Source organism: Trachypithecus francoisi, unplaced genomic scaffold (genome assembly GCF_009764315.1).
Source record: "Trachypithecus francoisi isolate TF-2019V2 unplaced genomic scaffold, Tfra_2.0 Contig01440, whole genome shotgun sequence".
Lineage (NCBI taxonomy): Eukaryota > Metazoa > Chordata > Mammalia > Primates > Cercopithecidae > Trachypithecus > Trachypithecus francoisi.
This window is the reverse complement of record NW_022681431.1, coordinates 6,331,292-6,349,744: the sequence shown is the minus strand read 5'-3', so window position 1 is coordinate 6,349,744 and position 18,453 is coordinate 6,331,292. Positions and strand designations below refer to the sequence as shown.

The 18,453-nt window shown below is 41.3% G+C and overlaps 1 protein-coding gene across 2 annotated transcripts in view; it reads left to right on the top strand.

The window, feature by feature from the left end:
- PSD3 (pleckstrin and Sec7 domain containing 3) overlaps positions 1-18,453 on the top strand; it is a 565,834-nt gene that overhangs the window by 147,440 nt on the left and 399,941 nt on the right. For both annotated transcript variants that reach the window (XM_033226836.1, XM_033226845.1), the window contains exon 2: positions 8,863-8,971. In XM_033226836.1, the coding sequence (XP_033082727.1) occupies positions 8,863-8,971 (109 nt within the window). The remainder of the gene's footprint in view (positions 1-8,862; positions 8,972-18,453) is intronic.

Below are 18,453 nucleotides of genomic sequence, written 5' to 3'. Positions count from 1 at the left end.
CCAGAGTGCTGGGATTACAGACGTGAGCCACCACTCCTGGCCGAGTTAAACTTTTTAAGTCAACTTAAAAAGGTTTCTCAGTGGAGGAACCTGGCAGATGAAAGCGAATGTGATCTGTAATTGGACAAATTGAAATCATGTGCCACTGATAGGGTACAAAGAGAAGAACAGCATCGTGAAACGTGACGATAAGCCCAAGTTGGAGAACATTCTGTAAAATAACTGGCCTGTGGCTTTCTTTTTTTTTTTTTTTTTGAGGCGGAGTCTCGCTCTGTCGCCCGGACTGGAGTGCAGTGGCCGGATCTCAGCTCACTGCAAGCTCCGCCTCCCGGGTTTAGGCCATTCTCCTGCCTCAGCCTCCCGAGCAGCTGGGACTACAGGCGCCCGCCACCTCGCCCGGCTAGTTTTTGTATTTTTAGTAGAGACGGGGTTTCACCGTGTTAGCCAGGATGGTCTCGATCTCCTGACCTCGTGATCTGCCCGTCTCGGCCTCCCAAAGTGCTGGGATTACAGGCTTGAGCCACCGCGCCTGGCCGCCTGTGGCTTTCAAAACCACCAGTCATGAAGGTTAAGGAGTACAATGTGATACAGTATTGGGGTGTTAGAGCCAAGTGGCAGCTCTATAGCCTCACTGTAGGAGGATCTGGTTGAGTTATTTACTAGGAGAGTCCTGACTTAATTTTGCGGGTTTTTCTTCTTGGTCTGGCTACTTTCCCCAGTGAAAACTCTTCAGGTCTCCTGCTTGCAGGGTGAAGTATAGGGTGCCATAATTTCATTAGCTTGGTAAGTGAAGAAAGTTAAGCATCTTAACATCCAGCATACAAATCCCAGTTTCCACTGTGGTATCTTTAACTTCAGTAGTTTCTGGCGTCCCCCAGGCCAGAGTGCTCTCTGAAAAAGCTCTCTAGTCAATAAAACTGTTGTTTTACCCGAGTAGGGTAGGGGCTGTCGCCCAGTGCAGTCGGGGCAGGGATCTGAGGACTTAAGTGCTTGATGACCATTCCTTATGAATAGTGCTCTGTATCTAAGCCACTCCCTTTTCCTTCACTTCAAGCGTTTACCAGGCTCCCTTATTACCTTGTCCTTTGAATGTCTTGTGGGGTGTATTGAATTGGTTCTTTGCTTTCCCCAGGTTTTCCTGTGGTCTCCTATGTCAGTTATCACTAGATTATTTGCTTCAAAAATGTTGTTGTTTTTCTTATTCTATTTCCTGTGGGTTTGTGCTTTTATAAGAAGAATCTCTTTACTGTGCTTTTAGTAGTTTTGGATGAGAGCAAATGCAGAGGTGTAGATTTATTTTGCCATCTTATCCAGAAATAAACAACAGTGATTTTTTTAACTTTTTTTTTTCTTTTTACAATGGATGTCTCCCTTCCCCATAAACCTGATAGAGAACCTGAATCTTTAAAACAGAAATGGAGCTACTGTGGTTGCAAAAGTGGTGTGGGGTTGAGTAAACAAGAGTCTTTTTCACCATGCCTCCCTTTGTTGATCTTTGCAGCCACCCTGTCTCTATACCCAGGCAGCTTCTTTGAATCTTAGGATTCTCATGTACACAGCTGGGAGAACCACTGGATCAGAGTATTATACTTCGTTATTTTTGGCTAGAATGAATGATTCACCTCCTTTTACAACTTTACGTGTCTTCAAACTCACATTCCCCCTGTGTGGGCTGGTGCAAGGGTATACCTTCTCATCCAGACCCTTTTGCTTATTAAAAGGGAATAGCGGGAGGCTGAGGCAGGAGAATGGTATGAACCTGGGAGGCAGAGCTTGCAGTGAGCCGAGATCATGCCACTGCACTCCAGCCTGGGCGACACAGCGAGACTCCATCTCAAAAAAAAAGGAATAGCAGGGGTTTGTTACCTGTCACCCTGGAGAATTTTCCTTTTGCCCTCCAATCTTTAGCTTTTTCTAAAGTAATAGTTAACTAGGCTGCTGTAATAAAGTAACATAAACAGAGTGGCTGAAACAACAGAAATTAATATTGTTACAGTTCTAGAGAGTAGAAATTTGAGATCAAAGCATTGGAAGGGTTGCTTTATTCTGAGGCCTCTCTCTTTGTCTTGCAGATGGCCACCTTCTCCCTGTGTCTTCACATGGTCTTTTCTCTGTGTGTGTCTGCCCTCATCTTTTCATATGAGGACATCAGTCATGTTCAGTTAGGACACTCTACTGATTTCATTTTAACCAAATTATCTCTTAAAAGACCTTATCCCCAAATACAGTTACATTTGAGGTCCTGGGAGTTAGGACTTCAACATACGAATTTTGGGGGAACACAATTCAGCCCGTAACACCTAACTGTTGCCCTTTGCAGCATTAGCCTTGAGCTTCTTGTCCCTGCCTGCACTTGAGTTGTGCGTGGCACCCTGCTTGCCTGGGCCTGGCTTCTGCCGGGCGATGGGAGCAGATGGGATTGAACAGGATGAAGTGCAGAATGTGACTGTTGGAATCAAGTGTTAGTTTTGAGTGAGTCATGAAATAATATTTTATAGTCTTTAGTGTTTAATTTTTTCTTTATAATACTCACTGGCTGACTTGGAGGCTTTCGGATTCTCTCAAAATCATACTGAAGTTGAAATAATTAAGGAAACGAAGGAGCATGCCACCTTTCTCAAACTCTACTCTTAACCTTTTCTCCTTCCTGCCTCCTCTGGTCCCATCATTCCCTTCCCAAATCAACTGAAAACCACTTGTACTTCTAAAATTTGCCTGTAGCTTTCTGCTTTGTCTTTTTGATTTTTTTTTTTTTACAGCTAAACAATTAATTAAAAGAATAATTCTAGGCTGGGTGTGGCGGCTCATGCCTTTTGTAATCCCAGCACTTTGGGAGGCGGAGGTGGGCGGATCACCTGAGGTCAGAAGTTCGAGACCAACTTGGCCAACATGGTGAAACCCTGTCTCTACTAAAAATACAAAAATTAGCTGGGCGTGGTGATGTGTGCCTGTAATCCCAGCAACTCAGGAGGCTGAGGCAGGAGAATCACCTGAACCCAGGAGGCGGAGGTTGCAGTGAGCCAAGATTGCACCACTGCACTCCAGCCTGAGTGACAGAGCAAAACTCTGTCTGGAAAAAAAAAAAAAAAAAAAAAAGTCATTCTACATCGGTAGTGTCTCTACCAAAAATACAAAAATTAGCTGGGCCTGGTGAAGCATGCCTGTAATCCCAGCTACTCTGGAGGCTGAGGCAGGAGAAACTCTTGAACCCGGGAGGCAGAGGTTGCAGTGAGCCAAGATTGCACCATTGCACTCCCGCCTGGGTGACAGAGTGAGACTCCATCTCAAAAAAAAAAAAAAAAAAAAAAAAAGTTATTCTGTAGCAGTAGTGCTTATCTTGTGTCTAAAATTGGTAATTCTAATTGGTAACATGTTGCCGGTTGGGTAATGTGAGTATACTTCTTTGTAAATGTGAAAAGCCGTACCACATGTAAGGCTGAGATTTCGTTTGTCTCATCCGTTTAATGGTGGGCTTGCACCTTTAAATAGGGGGTCTGTTTTGGGGATCATGCCATTGTAATTTTATCACAAGGAAAAGATGTTACTGCTCCGTAGTGAAGTGTCTGTGAAGCTGGTTCAGAAGTGTGAGGAATCATTGTGCTTCAGAATTCAGAGAGACCTGAGAGATAAATTTGGGTAACACTTTTTATCAATGGGGAAGCCGATCAAACATGAAGCATTTGTGTGAGACTGAGGGATACTATCAGAGCCGAGATTTAAGTTCAGTCACCTGACCATCAGTCCATCTGCTAATGTTTCATATGCCGTGCTTCTTAAGGAGATTTATGTTCCTAAAAACAACTGTGATGAAACAAAAGAATATATTTTATTCAGTTAGTAATGCCAAAGGAAATGATAGTCTGAATTATGTGGGTCTTTCATTCATCTGATTGTTTTAACAATACAGTTTTCAAAGACCTGCATAAATTATTGGAGAGATCAGTCAAGATTTATCAGCGTTGCCATGGGAAGAGGATATATCGGTAGGGGCTCACAGCTTCAAGAATAACTAATTGTTTGGTAAGAATAACCCACCAGCGCAGGTGGAGCTGAGAAACCAAAGCAGAAGGCAGACAGGTTCAGGCTGTTGTTATAGGGTGATTTTATTGGGGAGCTGACAGACAGAAGCGTGGTTTTGGGCAACTACAAGACAGGTGAATCTCCATGCCCTTATGCCCCAGACCCAGGGATTATATCCCATAGGGAAGGGGCACACATGCTTCAGAGGGAATAGGCAGGAATTTGATCTAAGGGCAGGATTTACTGTAAGTATGTGCTATTACGCAAGAAGCAGTAGATAAATTGGAAATCTCAGAGGCATTCCCAGAACTGGGGTTAATCAGAAGTCAACATGGCATATTAGCTTCCAAGAGAGAGTTACTTTAGCCTCCACACAAATGCAGGCAGAATGAATTTTATATTATTTAGCAAGGTGGAGTATGTTAATGGAGCACTTTATTAAGCAGAGCCCTTTAGTGAATTTTACTTCTAGGTAGAGCAGCCCTTTTAAAACAAAGTTTCGCTTTTGTGATAGTCTGAGTGTGCTTTGAACACTGCTTCATTCTGAAACCTTAGCGTCTTCAAGCCTTGCTCCTCAAAGCTGGTCTGTGGATCAGGGTTACCTGGGAACTTCTAGGAACGCAGAGTCCCAGGCCCCGCCTTATTCTGCTCGGTTTATGTTTTAACAAGATTCCAGGTGATTCATATATACAACAAAGTATGAAAACCATTGGTCTAGAGCAGTGGTTCACAAAAAAGATGGTTCCTGGACCAGCAACATCAGCATCACCTGAAAAATTGTTAGAAAATGCAGATTCTCAGGTCCCACCTCAGACCTACGGAATCAGAAACTCTGGGATGGGCCCCAGCAGTACGTGTTTTAATTGGTGCTGTAGGTGATGCTAATTCATGATAAATTTTGAGAACCACTCTAGGGTAATGTGTTTCAAACAGTTTAGGTCATGCACAACCTTGAGAAATACACTTTTAATCTTGACTCAGTACACACACTCACATGCATGTGTGACTTAGACGTTCCATGAAACAATGCTTATCTTACAATGTGTTTTCTGCTCTGGTATTTTTACTTTTATTCTATTAAATAGATATCTGTGTATAAACTTATTTATATGAAAATATGGTCATGAGCCGCTGAAGTGATTTTACAGCCACTGATGGGTCATGAGCTGCAGTTTGAGAAACAATAGTCTTGAGCAGGCCCCTCTTGATAGTCTGATAAAATTCTAGATCTTTTGTCACAATAATGCATTTCAAATGCATACAATAATATAGATAGAATTGCCAAAGAAACCAATTTGGCTACCAAAATATTACACTTGTGGTATAATATATGTATCCCAGCTTCTCAGGAGGCTTAGGCAGGAGGATTGCTTGAGGCCAAGAGTTTGAGTCCAGTTGGGGCAATATATCTAGATCCCATCTGTAAAAAAACCAAAAATGCCAAGTTTCTTTATTGATAACAAGATTTAATGGTGAGTCTAGTAACTATTATCATTTCAAACTAGGGATGAGTATAAGTATTTCAAGATATCTGCAGTAACTATTACATGGTGTGAAAATGATTAATTTCTATTGATGACAAGTTATAGTTATTGCTACCGATACTCTGATTTGTTGCTTACATTTGTATTTGAAAACATGCCAAATTTCATCTCAAGGTAAATGCAAGTAAAGATGTAAATCACCCCCTCCCCAGCTTCGTACTTCCAGAATTCTGTTGATGGGCACTTCCTTCCCGGTGGACCTGAGGTTAAGAATCCTTGCTCAAGGGGAACCTTGCTTTAGAGAATAGTTCTTGGCCTTAAAGTTGAGATTCTAAGCAAAAATGTATCTTCTTGGAATTTCTTGAAACTTTTGCTTTATCGATCTTTTGCTTTATATATCTTTTCTTGTTTTCTAGCACCCTTGTAATGGATTCCTTTATTAAAATGTTCTTTTCTGATGTTTTAGCGAGTCCTTGGGGGATCACTTGGAAGCCCAAATGCAGCCTATTGATACTGTTTCTTCTGTAGTCTCTCCATTCTCAATACATGCCCCTGGTTGTTCAAGCCAGATCCCTGGGAGTCATCCCCAGCGCCAAGAGTTCTAGATTTGGACTACTTGGATGTGAATCTGGGATTCATGTATCTTTGGAAAAATTGTTTAGCCTCTCATTGCCTCCTTTTTCCCACCTATGAGATGGGGATGACAGTAGCCCTCACCTCATAGAATTGTTCTGAGCATTAAATGAGATATTCCATATATTACGTTAGAACAGTGCCTGGCACGGTGTAAGTGGTTAGTATCTATTATAGTTATCCTTAATCTCTCCCTTTCCCTCTTTGTTTTTTTTTTTCTTTTCAGTTTTCTGAGACGGAGTTTTACTCTTGTCACCCAGGCTGGAGTGCAGTGATGCCATCTCGGCTCACTGCAACCTCCACCTCCCAGGTTCAAGTGATGCTCCTGCCTTAGCCTCCTGAGTAGCTGGGATCACAGGTGCATGGCACCACGCCTGGCCAATTTTTGTATTTTTTAGTAGACACGGAGTTTCGCCATGTTGGCCAGGCTGGTCTTGAACTCCTGACCTCAAGTGATCCACCCACTTTGGCCTCCCAAAGTGCTAAGATTAAAGGCATGAGCCACTGTGCCCGGCCCCTTTCCCTCATTCTTTAAATCCAGTTTATCAGAAAACTGTGTAATTCTTCCTACAAAATATATTTTAATTCATCCACTTTTGCCTGTTTCCTCCAAGCTTCCCTGTTCTCATTTGGATTTCTAGCTGTTATCTCTGCTTCTAATTGTCTCACTCCATTTCATTTTCCATATAACACCCATATGATCTTTTAAAAGTGTAAATGAATCATCTTTTAAAATGCAAATGAATCACTGTATCCCATAAAACCCTTCAGTAGCTTCCCATCAAACCCATCAAACTGCTTCATCTTTTCCTTGACCTACACTCTTCATCTTGCAAGTCTTTAAACTTGCCTGCTCATCCTCTCTTCTGTTGGCCACCATTGGCCTTCTCTTAGTTATCTGAGTAACCTCATCCGTCCTTCCATTCCTTAAGGCCATGCGTATGGCCTTCCCACCAATATGTCGCTGACCTTCCCCAGCCTGTCGTATTTCTCATCTCTGCAGGTGTTAGCTTCTCAGAGAGCTTTCCCTGACCACCTGCCTAAATTAGGGCACCTTAGGTGGCAGCCCCTTGGCTAGGTTTCTCTTTTAGTAGCCTGAAGCTCCCCAAACACATCACAAAATTAATATTTCCTCTCTACTGGGGAAAAGGATAATTAACAACCTGTGATTATCAAACACATAACACCAAGAGGAGTATGTACCTTTTCAGACTGATACAATTGACACATTATGAACATTAAGCGATAGTGGAGCTCTTTTAAGAAATTACTATCTGAATGTTGCGCACCCTAGCTCTTTGCTATTGGTGTTGAAGAACAAAGTGGAGTCTGCCCCCTGAACCTGTCTCCAGTGGGGTGAAGGAGTTGTGATAGGGTCTTCCTACTATTGTCAGTCATTTCTGCTCCAAAACATAGAATAGAAATACTAACATTTCCCTCTTTGAAATAGTTACTTGGTTGCTGATAAAAACCATTCACTCTTCTCTCCCCCAAAGTGAATGGTCAGTCACTGTTCAGACATGAGAAAAGATGATGTCTCATAACCAGTGGGTAGAAACCAGTATGGGTGATATCTGTATCCTGGTTAATGTTTAGGTTCAGAGTAAAGAGGCAAAAGAAGGTCTCCCTGACTGGGCTAGGTCAAATTTCTTTGTGTCTTGAATTTTTTTTCCTTGCAACTTATTTTTAATTAGTCCTCAGCCAGAGAACAGAGACACTCCTGGTTTTTGATAGTTGTCTGAAACAGTGAGGAAGGAGGTCTTAGGAGTTCAGAGTTAGGATGTACCATTTTCACCATCACCTTTGTAGTTCTTATTTCAAATAAGGGACTTTAGGAATTACATAGGACCCTGGGACAGATGTTGAAATGTAGGACAATCAGTATAAATGGGATGCCTGGCAGTTCTGTTCCATGCCCTGTTTGGCTGAATGGTGTTCCTGATTATTTAAAAATGTGATCTATTTTGAGGAAAGACTGTTTTTTTGTTGTTGTTGTTGGTGTACTTTAACAGAAGCCACACAAAGAAATATTCTTGTTATGGACTGTGGGTAATGATAATCACTTGGAAAATGATGTGTTTAAAAACAAAATACAGTTTTCTTTCATTTTTTTTTTGAGATGGATTTTTGCTCTGTCAGCCAGGCTGGAGTGCAGTGGCGCGATCTCGGCTCACTACAGCCTCTGCCTCCCCGGTTCAAGCGATTCTCTTGCCTCAGCCTCCTGAGTAGCTAATATTACAGGAACCACAAGGCCCAACTAAGTTTTGTATTTTTAGTAGAGTTGGGGTTTCACCATGTTGGTCAGGCTGGTCTTGAAATCCTGACATAGTGATCCACCCACTTTGACCTCTCAAAGTGCTGAGATTACAAGTGTGAGCTACCACGCCCAGCCAAAATATAGTTTTGTAATTGCAGAAAAGTAACATTAATTTTTAAAAAACCGACCATAATTCAACCTCCCATTCAAGCCATCCTTTTTATTTTCCGCTGACTTCCCTATAGATGTTTATATGTATACATTTTTATATAGTTGTAATAATGCAGTGATAGTTTGTATTCTGATTCTTGTCATGTTGTATTTTTCATGTTTCATTTTGAATGGTTAGATAGCATCAAGTACATATGTCATAATTACTTTACCAATCTCATGTTGGATAATTTGTTTTATGATGTATTTTTTTATGGTGTATTTTAAATGTGTCTTTGTTTTGTTCTAATTTTGCAGGCAGAGACGTTTGTTTGGGTGAACAATGCATCTGCACATTCCCAGAGTGTTGCTAAGGCCAAATATGAATTTTTATTTGGCAGAGCTGAAGGGAAAACTCCAGATACTAGTAAGTATTTCCTGATATCCCTCTCCCAGGTAAAAGATAAGAAGAGCTGTGATTTCAGAGTGATTTTTCTCCACCTGCATTACTTTCTTCTTACCTTTGTGAAACCTGCTTGCTCTAATTATTCATCAAAACAATCTTCCCAGGATGTAGAATCCACAAATATTTCATGTAATTCTTGTGGCCTCTTCTTGGTAATTTCAAGTCAGGTTCTTGGTTTGAAGAATTCTCAGCTTCTGATATTTGAAATTCCAAGAATTAACCAATTTTCATAAGAGTTTTCCATAGTTACCATTGTTATATATATTAACTAATGTGTTTTTGGTGGTTTTGTTTTTTTTTTTTTTTTTGAGACAAAGTAGTGCTCTGTCATCCAGGCTGGCATGCAGTGGCATCATCCTAGCTTACTGCACCCTTAACCTCCAGGCTCAAATGATCCTTCTGCCTCAACCTCCCAAGTAGCTGGGACTACAGGCACATGCCACCACACCCGACTAATTAAAAAAAAACTTTTTTTTTTTTTTAAGATACAGGGTCTGGCTATGCTGCCCAGGCTGGTCTCAAAATCCTGGCCTCAAGCTGTCCTTCTGCCTCAGCCCCACAAAGCATTGAGTTTACAGATGTGAGCCACCGTGCCCAGCCCTCGGTGCTTGTTTTTCACTAACAAAATATATTATTAGGAAACATTTCCACAATGATTTTCAGACACTGCAATCTTTACTTTGGAGGTTATTGTAGCTCTTGCTTATTTTTAATACTTTTTAGTATTGGCCTAATCTAGTCAGCAAACTTAGTATTCTGGAACTAGAAGCAACATTCTTCGATTTGAAACAGGTAAATTTAGAATAAATAGAACTATTACTAGTAACAATATTAGCTAACCTACTAGATTACTTACCATGTGTTAAGGCACTATGCTAATCATCACAATAACCATATATAAAAGTTGGTACTCTTATCCCCATTTTCCAGATGGGTGATCTGAAGTAATCTCCTCCCCGATCACAATCACTCGCACAGCAGAGCCAGGAGTTTAATGCAAGTTTGTCTCACTGCAGAGCTCATCCTGTTAAGGCAATACTTTTTTGAAGACATTTTCCTAGAAGGAGATACAAGATAAAAATGCAAATAGCTTTGTATAGAATTTCAAAACATTTAACTTTATCTATGGAAAACAGATGATAAAGGGGATATTAGCATATCTTGAGAGTTAGATTGGAAAAGGCTATTGCATGTGGTTAATATTCTCTGAGTTCTGGATCTAGACTTCTTGAATTTGAACCCTGGCCTTGTAACTTACAAACTGTGTGACCTTGCAAAATTATCCAACTTATTTGTGGCTCAGTTTTGTCATCTTTAAAATGAGATTGTAGTGACATATGTCTTAGATTCTTTTGAGGATGAATTAAGTTTTCATTTATAAAGATCTTAGAGTCATGTCCCATCTCTACTAAAAATACAAAAAATTAGCCAGGCGTGGTGGTGGGCGCCTGTGGTCCCAGCTACTCAGGAGGCTGAGGCAGGAGAATGGCGTGAACCCGGGAGGTGGAGCTTGCGGTGAGCCGAGATCATGCCACTGCACTTCAGCCTGGGCAACAGAGTGAGACTCCATCTCAAAAAAAAAAAAAAAAGATCTTAGAGTTATGCTTGATATGTAATAAGTGCTATAAAAGTGTTTGCTGCTATTAATTGTTGTGATAACCATCACCATGATCATCATATCCCTGACCTTTGAGGCTGATATTATAAGTGCAATCCTTACTTTTTTCAGCTCTATTATTATCTGACACTGATTTTTGTTTTGGGAAGACCAAGCATCCGACTTAATACAGCTGTTGCTCAGTTGAAGAAAGCCAACTATCAACTACACATTTTTGACTCACATGTTAGATGGGATTATTTAATAACTCCACAGTATTTGAGGATGCCAGGAAGGCAGTGGATATACAGCCATGTAATAACTTCTTTTAGCTTAAAAAGTGAATATTTATTAGATATCTTAATCGTTGGGGACTCTTAGATACAGTAAAAAAACCAGCTAAATTATTTTTAAAAATCATTTGGCTTTTTTCACAGTGTCCTAATTTAGAGGAGAATGTGTCTCATAGTATATCTCTTATACTTTACATGTATTGTAGCCGTTTATGCTGTTTGTCTTGTATCATAAATACCTAACTGTTCTAGGCTTGAAGTTTGAGGTACCTAATCATCTGTTTACTCGTTCCCTGATGGGGGTACTGATTATAGTTATCCCAAGGCTTTTAAAAACTCTGGCATTGGCCTGGCATGGTTACTCACACCTCCAATCCCAACACTTTGGGAGGCCGAGACAGGTGGATCACCTGAGGTCAGGAGGTTGAGACCAGCCTGGCCAACATGGTGAAAGCCTGTCTCTACTAAAAATATAAAAATTAGCTGGGCGTGGTGACGTGTGCCTGTAATTCTAGCTACTCAGGAGACTAAGGCACGAGAATTGTTTGAGCCCAGGAGGCAGAAGTTGCAGTGAGCCGAGATCACGCCACTGCACTTGGGCCTGGATGACTGAGTGAGATTCTGTCTCAAAAAGTAAACAAACAATTTAAAAAATAAAATAAAACTCTTTGGCAAAGACTTAGCTTCGAATGTGACATTGTGATTTTTTTGCTAATGAAGCTTTTTTTTTTTTTTGACTATAATAAAACTGACTTTTACTTAACTATATAGAGATAATACCAAATGTCTGCATAGTTCTCTGCCTTATTGGTGAGTGAGTTTGGTTCTTCCTTACTCGTGGGTTTTGAGTAGTTTTCCCTGTATCAGCAGCTCAGATATATCATAGCCGAGGCAAATCAAAATGACACTTTAAACCTTTTGTTTCTTATTTGCCTTGGTAAAAATAGTCGGTGGTAGTTGCTGCTGGTGTGATGTTATTCTGTAGGTGTGAAAGGATGCATGCATTATTGAACAAATACATTTAATGAGCACCTATGCACAGGCTACTTGTGTTTGGCACATTGAAGGTGCAAAGATGTGGAAGATGCGGTTCTCACTCATAAGTTTCTTATTCTTTAGCTAAGGAGAAACAATATGTCTCCAAACGACTAGCAAGAAAGAATGATCACTTTCAGTTCGTCTGGTGATGACTCCATGGAGGAGGTGGAAGTTGAACTCGGTCTTGAAGGATGACTATAATTCTGAATAGTAGAATTTTGCAGGAAGAGCATTTCAAATGGAAGAAATGGCATAAGTAGGAAACAGAAATTGTTTGAGGGGCTGGGGGAGAGTAGCCCGGTTAGTCTGCGGACATCATCATTGAGAGATGAATTCAGAAAGATTACCGTTTAGAATAGGGCCATATCATGTAGTGCCTCCTTAGGCAAGGTGAAGACTTTACAGACTTTTTAAAATAAGTAGGTGAGGAAAATGAGCTTCAGAGGTATTAAAGAACATGCCTACAGGCACATAGCTGAGATGCTTTAGAATCCGGTTAAGAATCCAGTCTCTCTGATGGCCTGTGAGGAGTCTCAGCTTCAGTGCAGCCCTCTTATTAGGTACAGCATGCCAGTAATTGGAAGTTATTTGATGTAATGAGGTAAGATAGGCACCTTCATGGGTTACTCAGTTGTTTGGAGAGTTTTGTAGAACTTCATAAATGGTCCTAAACTTGCTTTTTAGAGTTTGTGTGGGTTTTTGGAACTCTCTGACGGTAATTACTCCTCACAGCTGTCTGTGGCTGGAATAAAGCTGTATCTTGTTCCTCCCACTTTACTGAATGCAGGGCGCCTGTGGCAGCAGCAGTGGAGCCTGGGTCCCAGCCTATGACAGGTGCCTGTGGACAGGTCACTGAGCCTCCTCAGTTTCTTCATCTGAAAAATAGGGATAGTGGTAGTAACTTCTTCATAGAGTTGTAGTGGAAATTGAATGAGATTGTGAATACACAGCTCAAGGTTTGGCACATGGTACCCAGTCAGTGTTTAGCTGTTAGGAAACTAGTTTATATATTAAAGTAGCAGAATCTTTATGTTGGAAGAAATAGTAGAAGTTCTTTTGCATTTTATAGATGAGGAAACTGAGAACTCAAGAGAATGAATTAATTAGCCCCAAACTTGTTGGTAGGTTTGAGACCATGATCCAGGTTCCTCGGTTCTGCATCATGTTTGAAATGTGACATCATCTGTTCCTGTGGAAAAACCAACTCTCAGGTTGGAAAGATGTAAAAGTCACCTCACCCCACTCTCCTGAAATATGCTATAAATGTGCTGTGTTAGAATGGCAACCAGGATCAGAATAAACAGGCTCTGAGGGAGGCCTTCGGGGACTGTTCTGATGGGGAAGGTACTTGATGACTAGTGGAGGAAGGAGGAGAACTGTTTTTACATTGCCTCCCTGCTGCCATCACCTGAACTGTTCCGAGCCCATCATTAAAAGAAAAGAGTTGGGTAGGGCTAGTAGGGAAGCCATAGGAAATGTGTTGTACTTTTAAGGTTCTAGAGTGATTGTGTAGTGAGAGCTCACTCAGCTGCTTGGAAGCCTCTGAAAGAAATAAAAAAATTTTATTAAAATATTAGTTTTCTTTTAGTTGGAACTCATTCTAAATCATATTGTCTAAGCAAATTTTCTCTTTATGGTGATTTATGGTCAGAAGTATGAATAGGTAAGGTACTTGCTGGACTTAGATGTAAATGGATTCTGTAGCATATGATTTTAAGAAGTATCTCATGTCAGTTTTTAAAAAATTACCTGTTTTGTTTTTAAAGGTAAAGTGAATCATGTGTAGATACATGACTCCTTGCAGTGTAATATGGTTCTTTTCAGCAAAATTAACTAGATGAATGTTTCTCAACAGTTTGACTATTGACATTTTGTGTTGGAGATCCAACAAAGGCCTGGTATCTAGAATACATAGAGAGCTCTTATGTCTCAATGAGAAGAAGGCAAACCCCCAATGGGAAAAAAAAAAATGGGCAAAATATTTTAACAGATATGGATGGCAGGTAAGCACATGAAAAGGTGCTCAACATTCTTAGTCATTAGGGAAATGGAAATGAACACCACAATGAGATACTAATAAAATCTACTAGAATGGCTGAAATTAAAAAGACTGGCCACATTGTGATTGGTAAGAAAGTGGAGCTGCTGAGCTCTTACACACTGGTGGTGGGAATGTAAAACGTCCAATTGTTTAAAAACAGCTGAAGGCCGGGCGCGGTGGCTCATGCCTGTAATCCCCGCACTTTGGGAGACCAAGGCGGGCAGATCACGAGATCAAGAGATGGAGACCATCCTGGCCAACATGGTGAAACACCGTCTCTACTAAAAATACAAAAATTAGCTAGGTGTGGTTGCACATGCCTGTCATCCCAGGTACTCAGGAGAGGCAGGAGAATCGCTTGAACCTGGGAGGCGGAGGTTGCCGTGAGCTGACATCGCACCACTGCACTCCAGCCTGGTGACAGAGTGAGACTCCGTTTCAGAAAAAAAAAAAGCAGTTGAAACAGTTAAGAAGTTAAAGATATACCTTTTGTACCACTAGGCCATTCCATTTCTTGATATTTACCCAAGAGATATGAAAGCGTATGTGCATGCAAAGACTTGTATGTGAAAGTTTATGGCCCGTCTCAGGTTTCACTGTTTGGGAAATCAAGCAGATTTGGAATCTAAGTTTATGCTTCTTTAAAAAAAAAATTAGGTAACGAAATGAGGAAATGAATAACAAGTGGTAGACTTTGCATGGTGCGTTTCAAAATATTTAATCCCTTCTTTTGCCTTAATTGGCTTTAATTTATTGGCTTAATTGGCTTTAATCGCAGTATGCACTGGAGTCTCTTGTTTTAAATGCAAAGACCTTTGAGATCTCACCTGTGGGCAATTGGCTCTTTCTCTATGGATAGCTTTCAGGGCTCTCTTGATCCCTCCCCACTCACATTTCTGGAAGTGTGAGTCTTGTGTTCTTGCTATATGGTGCATGTGGAACCCTTTCAGTCGTGTCTTTCCTTAGCTCTGAAAATATTTGTCCTCTCTACTTTTTAAGAATGATTTTTACTTCTGCAGTTCCTGTTAGATGGATGTTGGTTCTCCTGGATTAGATCAATCTTCTGTGTCTTTTCATTTTTCTTTCCTATTTTAAAGTATGATCTTCCATTCTTTCTAACAACATTTTTATAGTTTTATTTATGATTTCAAGAGTTATTTCCCAGTCTCTGGTCACTCAGTTTTATTGCAGTCTGCTTTTTATGGATGCATTATTTTGAATCTCTCTAAATAAAAAATTAGATTTTTTTTTTTCTCCCTGTGATTACCTTCTGTTTCCTGGATTTCTGCTTCATCCAGGGTCGGTTCTGTTTCATTAAATCTTGGAACTTCTTTTGAAAGCCACTGTTAGTCCTCAAATGTTGGAGTTTGCTCGTATGCATGAATGAAAGTTTGAGTTCCCAAATATAGACAGGTAGAGTTTCTCTGGTTGTGTGGAGTGTGTGTCCTTAGCAGGTCTCTTCCCTTCATATAGGGCTGGAATGGGTTTCTATGAGGTGGGGTGTATGGACTGGCACAAGTGCAGGTGGGATTAGACCCATGCTGAGTGCCTTGCTGCAGGCAAGCCTCTGAGTAGGGGAACAGGGTGGGAGGGGGCTAGGATGGGAAGCTGTTCTGCAGGTAATTTTTCAGTTAATCATGGTGACCTATGTTCTGCTTCCCATTCCAAGGCTGGAGACCTGCCAACGCTGGGTTTCTAGCTTCTCTGTGGCTCTACTGTTAGGACAACTGTGGCCCTCTGGGCTTGTTTGGGGTTGTGACTTCTGTCTATGGTTATTTTGTCTATGGTTATACTCTTTTTTTTTTTTTTCTCAGCACTGTTATCAATTTGTTTTCTTTTGAAATTGGTTGTTGCTGTTTTCATAGGGCTTGGAGAAGATTAAACAAATTTGTATCCTTGTCTGCCATAGTGACCCAGAAGGCTGAATACTTTAAAAAATAACTTTATTGAGATACAATTTGTAAACCATACAATTCATCCATTTAATGTGTAAAATTCAGTGGCTATTTAGTGCGTTCATAGAATTGTGCATCATCCATCACCACAGGCCACTTTAGCACATTTTCATCATCTTAAAAAGAAAAGACTTGCTGGTGGCTCCTGCCTGTAGTCCCAGCTGCTTGGGAGGCTAAAGTTGGGAGGATTGTTTGAGCTCAGGAGTTCAAGTCCAGTCTGGGCAACATATTGAGACCTTGTCTTGAGCAAGAGGAAGAGGATGAGGAAGAGGAAGAGGAAGGGAAGGGAAGGGAAAGGAAAAGAAAGGAAAGGAAAGGAAAAAAGAAAAGCAGAGGAGAGGAGAGGAAGGGAGAGAGAAAGAGAGAAAGAGAAAGAGAAAGAAAGAGGGAAGGAAGGAAGGAAAGAAAGAAAAAGAGAAAGAGAAGGAAAGAAAAAGACAAGAAGAAGGAAGGAAGGAAAGAGAGAGAGAGGAAGGGAGGGAGGAAGGACACCCACTGGCTGTCACTTCAGACAACCTCTAATTTGCTTTTTGTCTCTAGAAATTTTCTTATACTGGACACTTCATATAAACAGAATCATTGTTATGACTAGTTTTGCTGTAATATTTATCTCTACTTTTTTCGTGTGGAATAATAGTCAGTTATATGGATAGGACACATTTTGTCTGTTCACCATTTGAAGGAAATTTAGTAAATTAGTCCGTTCTCCCACTGCTAATAAAGACACACCTGAGACTGGGTAATTTATAAAGGACAGAGGTTTAATGGACTCACGGTTCCACATGGCTGGAGAGGCCTCACAATCATGCTGGAAGACGAAGGAAGAGCAAAGGGATGTCTTACATGGCACCAGGCAAGAGGGAACTTGTACAGAGGAATTCCCATTTATAAAACCATCAGCTCTTGTGAGGCTTCTTTGCTATCATGAGAACAGTATGGGGGAAACTGCTCACATGATTCCATGATCTCCACCTGGCCCCACCCTTGACATGTGGGTGTTATTACAATTCCAGGTGAGATTTGGGTGAGGACACAGCCAAACCATATCTTTTGGGTTGCTTTTCCTTTTTGGCTTGTGTGAGTAATGCTGTAAGGAGAACTGCTGTAGAAGTTTTTGAGTGGATGTATGTTTTCATTTCTCTTGGGTACATAGCTAGAAGTAGAATTGCCAAGTCAAATGGTGATTCTACATTAAACCTTTTGAGGAACTTCTAAATTGTTTTCCACAACAGTTGTACAGTTTTACATTCCCACCAGTAGTGTATGAGGATGCAATATTGTGAAATATGTATTTGGTTTTTGTCCCCATTTCCTGGCATACACCTCCTAAAATCCTTAGAATGTCCGCAGTGATGTCTTCTTGTGTGCTCATGTGTTGACTGATGGCTGTCAGCCCCTAGGTAGCCTCAGGACGGGGCTGGGCACCAGAAGGACACAGCAGGATTGGAGGCTTGGGACTTTCTCCTAAGTGTGTTCAGGGAAACTAAGCAGCATGGTAGCAGCCCAGAGCCCCTGGGTCAGTGGCTACACAGCAGCACCAAGCAGCATCCTGGGAGGAGAGCTGAAGGTTAAGTTGGCCAGTGATTTAGTCATTCATTCCTGTGTGATGAAGCCTCCATAAAAACCGAAAAGGGGTGGGTGTGGTGGTTCTTGCCTGTAATCCCAGTACTTTGGGAAGCTGAGGAGGGCGGATCACGAGGTAAGACCTCGAGACCAACCTGGCCAACATGGTGAAACCCCGTCTCTACTAAGAATACAAAAATTAGCCAGGAGTGGTGGCGTGAACCTGTAATCCCAGCTACTTGGGAGGCTGAGGCAGGAGAACTGCTTGAACCCTGGAGGCAGAGGTTGCAGTGTGCCAAGGTCACGCCATTGCACCCCAGCCTGGGCAACAGAGTGACACTCCGTCTTAGAAAAAACAAAACAAAAAACAACAACAACAAAACCCGAAAGGACAGAGTTGGAGAGCTTTCGGATAGCTGAACACATGGAGGTTTCTGGAGGGTGTCGTGGCTGGGGAGGACTTGGAAGTTACGTGCCTCTTTTCCCATACACACCCTATGCATCTCTTCTTCAGCATCCTTTGTAATACCCTTTATAATAAACCAGTAAATGTAAGTAAATGTTTCCCTGAGTTCTCTGAGGCACTGTAGCAAACTGAGCCCAAAGAAGGGGTTGTGGAATACTTGATCTAGAGCCTGTCAGAAGCACAAATAAAACAACCTGGGACTTTAAACTAGCATCTAAAGTGGCAAGGGTGAGGTGGGGTTAGGGCATAGGGTTAGGGGTGGGGTGGAGGGACCAGGCCCTCAGCCTGTAGGACCTGGTGCAGAATCCGGGTAGATAGTGTTGTAACTGAATTGCATTAGAGAACACCTGGCTGGTGTCCTCTGCAGGACTGATTGCTTGCTTCATGTGTGGAGAAAATCACCTACTCCTTGTGGTGTGAGGGCAGAGGAAAAATTGCTTGTCTGTGTGTTTTTCCACACTCTCGCCAATACTTGTTATTCTCTGTCTTT